The sequence below is a fragment of the Primulina eburnea genome, chromosome 14 (assembly GCF_022965805.1).
Source record: "Primulina eburnea isolate SZY01 chromosome 14, ASM2296580v1, whole genome shotgun sequence".
NCBI classification, from domain to species: domain Eukaryota; kingdom Viridiplantae; phylum Streptophyta; class Magnoliopsida; order Lamiales; family Gesneriaceae; genus Primulina; species Primulina eburnea.
In genome coordinates, this window is record NC_133114.1 from 5,269,683 (window position 1) to 5,275,469 (window position 5,787).

A 5,787-nucleotide genomic window follows, 5' to 3' on the forward strand; every position below is an offset into this window, starting at 1 on the left:
GATGCTGGAGTTTTTCTGAACGTACACACGTTTAGTATTGAAGATTTTCGTATGAAGAGTTTGTGTGATTGATTCACATAATTACTGTGTTGCTGATTGGTGTTGACGACACTCAAGAATAATACTGCATGAAGTGTTGGGTGAAGAGTGGTTTCGTTTGGCTTAAGCAATATACTTCTTTTTTGTTTCATCCATCTAGTATTTACTTTGAGTTTTTGATGCAATTTAATTCTTTGGAATGTCAATGAATTTGGTTTTGTTATTCTCACTAGTATTGTTTTGGTGTAAACGATTTATATATTTTTCTATTAAATTTTTTCCTTGAGGCGTACAAGTATTTATACTTGTATATGATTTAAACATGTCCTTTATTTATTAAAATTATATTTGTATGTTTATAAGCGCTCGTGTTGACAACATTGTGCCACAACACTAAAAATCTGATACACACAATATATTTATTTCTTGTACTTTTATGATCAACAACGACCTTTTACAAACCTTAAATGGTCCCCGCATACGGGGATTCTTCCTAAACACAGCCCTAAAAATCCACTTTTGCTTATGGATGGAATCACCTCATTCTTGTGTGCAATCTTATTTTTATTTTCACTCATATATACAAAGGCCAAAAAAATAATTGAAAAAAATAAAGGCTACTCTAAACTTGATGATCTACTCCATCTTTTCTTCAAATATTCACCAAGTGAATGAGGACTGCTTTGATCCAGACTACTGAATGAAGTTGAGTAATCATTCACATCAAGAAATGCAAGACTTAAATGTGATTCTGCACTTGAATCTGGATAAACTTCGTCATCATCGTGATTTTCTGAGTCATCATGCGATTTTTGCCCGTTCATACATTCTTCTTCTCCTTTGAGGATCTTTAGTATCTGAAATATTCAACTAAGGATAAGGGCAGTAATCTTAAGACCGAGATGACGAACAATATGTGGTAAACCAACAGCAGATCAAAAGTTTCTGGTGCTGGTGGCAACATTGAGACTCAAAATATATTTTAAGAATGAAGTTTGTAGTTTAAAAAATCTGCACATTGAATTAAATATTTAGTCATTTAAGAACGACGGGTGCCCTCCAATGGATCTGCACCAGATGGTAGAGATGCCAAAGAGTACTATACCTGGCACATTTTGGGACGCAGGCGTGCTGCTTGAGTTAGGCATAAGGTAGCTGCTAGAGCCATTCTTTTCACTTGAACTGTCATCGATATTGCTACCCAAATTTGGGTCCAATATGCTCGTCAAATCTCCATTTTCTAGTTTGGGTTTTGCCTACAGGCGAAAACAATTTAGTATAATGCTCAGAAAAACATAAAAGCAGAGCAAATTTCAGTAAGATGCTTATGCATGTTTCATGTTACTTACCCACATCACTAAGCTTTCTTGATCCTTTGTCATCTCAAGTCCAATAGGTTTCCTTCCCGATAACAATTCTAGTAGAACGACACCGAAAGCATATACATCAATCTTGTCACTTACTTTACCGTACATAAAATACTCAGGAGCAAGATAGCCAAATGTTCCAACCTACATCACTATCTGTCAAGAAAGATGCCTTTGTAGGTCCCCAGATAGCCAATCCAAAGTCACTCAACTATTGGAAAAAAACAAAATATAGGCACTAATTTAACTTTTGAATTACTTGAAAATATTTAAAGTTCGCTGCCCCAAGTTATGATGGAGTACCTGTGGTTCTAATTCGTCGGTGAGAAGAATATTTGATGATTTAACATCTCTGTGAATAACAGGCCTTTGACATTCGTTGTGCAAGTAATTTAGTGCTTCAGCTATCCCAAAAGCTATTTTAAATCTTACTGCCCATGAGAGTACTGAATCATTCGTTCCATCACTACCTGATCAAATCTCAGAAATTAGTTGGAGTTCGAACTAGTTTTTTAAGAAAAAGTTCACTATTCACTTTTAACTTACCATGTAGATTATCTTCCAAATTCCCTTTGGACAAAAGATCATAAACAGATACGAGATTGCTACTGCTTTCTACGCATATACCAAGTAAAGGTGTTATTCTTTTGTGCTTCACTGTGGTTATTATGGCAAACTCCTGTATAAAATTCTTCCACGCCTCTTCTGAAGATTGCAACACCTTTATTGCAACAGGTTTCCCTTCAGGAAGAACCCCTTTATACACACGGTTACTTCCTCCTTTACCAATCAAATTTCCTGTATTTATCCATAAAAACATAGAAAATGAGAGCCCAAAATGCAAAAGACGTTAGATTAAATTTTCAAAAAAAAAATCTTGTTTAAAGAAAAGCCACCTAGGGAGAATTCAGAAGTGGATTTCTTGATAAAGTCATGGCTGAAAACTTGGCAGCACTTTGAATTTTCGTTGAGTATAAGTTCCAGATCTTTCGGCAACTCCTGATGATGGGCTAGTCGGTCCAGAGATCGGTGAGGTAAGTTCATTACCCACTGCACTACTGACATTTCTCTTGCTTCAAGTGCTGGTTGAGTTACTGAACTAGCTGTTTGGAGTAGAGGCCAACCAGGCCTTTGTTTCGTAAAATCCTCCACTGGCAAAGAAATTAAACTCAAAGAGCTTCTCCTTAGTCTAGAAACAGAGTCAAGTGCATCATCCTCTCTTCCATCACAACTAAGTCTGCTCGTTTCCGATATCACAGATTCTTCAAAATCAGACAGGTAATCTTTGAATTTATGGCAGCGTTTTTTAAAGTAAAAACTCGGTTTTGGGTCGTCATTAAGACCTGGAGAACCATCACAATATGTTCAGATTCCAGTTTAAATCCAAACTGAGTTCCATTCTATTTTGAAGAATTACAACAGACCTTCAAGGTGACTCGTCGAACACCTGCTGAACACAATTTTACCATTGTGTATTGCCATAACTTCTGTGCTTTGAGGCAGACGTTTTGCACAATATTTAGCAATTGAATTCCATCCCCTCAAAAAGGGAAAAAAATAGATATACTTTTAACCCGGATTTCACATAGAATATACAAAAAATAAACAAAGAAAGAAAGAAACATAGCAAAACCCAAAACCACTCACCCCAAAGCATTGTGATTAGTTATCCCCACTATAACAGCAGTCGCATCATATTTATTTGCTTCTCTCACCAAAATTTTCCTTATTGAATTCCCTTTAACTACCTCAGAAGACAGAGAAACCTGATACAGAATCACCATACAATCTGAAGAATTTAAAAAAAGGTGAAAAGAAACATCCAAACATCGAATCAAAGAAGTTATCAATATCTAACAAAATGAAGTAATGATTCAAAACAATGTGCTGTAAACATTACAAAACAGAAACTAACCTGCCTTCTATCGCACAGACCTCGATAGTCTTCCAGATAACCATCCAACACAGCTCTCTGTTTCGAAACGAAATCTGAAACCAAGAATTTGGTTTAGTTTTAACACAATCCTATACTGTACTGAAACACGAAAAGCTTCACCAAAAACATGCTATCTAGCTCCACTTTTGGTACCAGAATTTCTGCAAACATGGACAGCAACAACGTTATCGCCTGAATCAGCCACTTTCACAACTGCCCAATCCAACAATTCTTGAGTATGCTCATCGAGTCGAATTCCCACCACCACATTCTTCCTCCCCAAATTCAACCTCATTTCACCCTTAGCTTCTTGATCAAAGGGTACTAACAAAACATCCCCAAGCTCTTTCCCTCATACAAACATGTGCTGTAATGTTGAATACTTTATCCCCACTTCGAATGGCACACACTCCAGCCGACAGAGTATATATTCATGAATTGAAGCCTACCCATCATTTTAAACCACCCCCAGTACTATAAAAAAAAAGCAAATAACATAATCCAAAACTCCAGTTCTAAAGCCACCTCTTAAAAAAATAAAATCGTAAAATAAAACCCAGCAAGAAACCTATCCACCTTTAAAAAATACAAGTTGAAATCTCGCAGAAACCAACCCGACAACAGAAGCCTACCTAAAAACTTGAAATATATCATTCAAAGCCATCAGCAGTCACATTTATAATCAAGAAAATACCGCCAAGGATCGAAAGTAGACCTACTTTCAACTACCAAACAATTTAAATTCAAAGGTGGTCGATTAAGTTGTTAAAAAATAGTAAAAATTCTCCGTAAACACGTAAATTTTACGTACACTCGCGGGAAAGTATAGTGAAAAATGAACGTCATTGTATGAGATACAAAAGATCCTGAGGGGTTCAAGTCTGCTGTCTGTATATTAAATTCGTTTCGATTTGCGGGAAACCCATGATATCCGGTCACATGTAACCACCGACAACAGAGGCGGAGAACTCTGAACCGGCTATTGCGGGTCGACGGTTGCTTCGCATTAACGACCTACGACTCCTTTCGAAAAAGCGTCAGAAGAGATTTTCCGAAAAGACGGAATTGCCACTATGTATTTCCTGTATTGACATCACTAGTCCTTGGAATCATTACTCCATAACGCAACGTCGTACCATATTGGGTAAAAATATATTGTCGACTTTTGCCGGTCAAAGTTAATTTCTCTTGTCCGAATAGTTTGTCAAAAGTATTATACAATTTCAGGCCCTCCATAATTGTCACCAAATTTAAGAAAAATATACAAATAAATAAATGTTTCACTAATTATTCTAATTCTGATATTTATTATTCGCAAACTATTAGGGACGTTTGGTAGGGGTGATTAGGTGGATTTATTTTTTTTAACCCACCTAATCACATGTTTGGTACGAGTGATTATTTAACCAAGTATATCCCTTCTATGAATGATTAGGTTATATTAGGTAGGTTAAAATAATACCTCCTCATCCCTAAGATTATTTATCCAACTCTTAATCCTTCTTATTTTCCAATTTTATCCTTCTGCTATATCCAAACTCACCACCAATTCCTGCCACCGACCACCGTCTGCCGCCGCCGCCGGACCGCCGCTGCCACTGACTGCCGCCGCCATCGACCGCCGCCGGACCGCCGCCGCCAACCATCGCCGTCGCTGGACCGCCGTCGCTGCCGGACCTCCGCCGTCGCCGCCGGAGTGGAAGAAGAAAAAAAAAGAAGAAAGAGCAATTTTGTCCTTTCATCAAAAAATTCAAAATTATCATACACTTAAAAATCATACAAAACATAACACCATGTATTACATTCCCACCACAATCATTTTCTTTATCATTTACTTACTAATCATTAGTTTATTTTATCTTCCAAACCAAACACAGCCTTATTGTCATACTAGTTATGTTGGACCAAAATCCGTCGCGAAAACCAAGACAAATCTTCAATCCACTCATGAAAAGTATCATAAAAACATTAATTTTTGTTCTAGATATCAAAAATATAAATTCATGATGTCGTCTCATAAAAAAACATGCTCTTAATTCAATTATATTTCGATTTTATAGATTAGTTATTAATTTCTCAGTAGATCTCTTGTGAGACGGTCTCACGATTCTTTATCTGTGACACGGATCAACACTACCGATATTCACAATAAAAAATAATATTACTAACATAAAAACTAATATTTTTTCATTGATGACCCAAATAAGAGATATGTCTCACAAATATGACTCGTCAAACCGTCTCACACAAGTTTTTACCTCATTATTATTGTCTTTTTAAAATGACATGGAATAAATAAATTTGACGTGTGATTTTGTTAAATCTTATCGAGAACGACTTTTGATGTCGTCGAATTAACTAAAATCGCCATTGGATGGAACGAATAAATTCTAATTTTGTTCCTTAAAGCAATTTGAAGCCGCCTTGATTGGGGAAAGTCTATAT

The 5,787-nt window shown here is 36.4% G+C and overlaps 1 protein-coding gene across 1 annotated transcript; it reads right to left on the reverse strand.

Annotated features, from left to right (window-relative positions):
* Positions 1-433: 433 nt before the first annotated feature.
* Positions 434-4,494, reverse strand: LOC140812170 (protein kinase STUNTED-like). The gene is given in 12 exon segments (XM_073170379.1): positions 434-896; positions 1,145-1,219; positions 1,221-1,295; positions 1,389-1,550; positions 1,552-1,617; positions 1,710-1,876; positions 1,953-2,204; positions 2,303-2,749; positions 2,831-2,946; positions 3,054-3,172; positions 3,322-3,395; positions 3,496-4,494. Coding segments are annotated over 12 exon segments (1,935 nt in total). The 5' UTR covers positions 3,638-4,494; the 3' UTR covers positions 434-656.
* Positions 4,495-5,787: the final 1,293 nt, after the last annotated feature.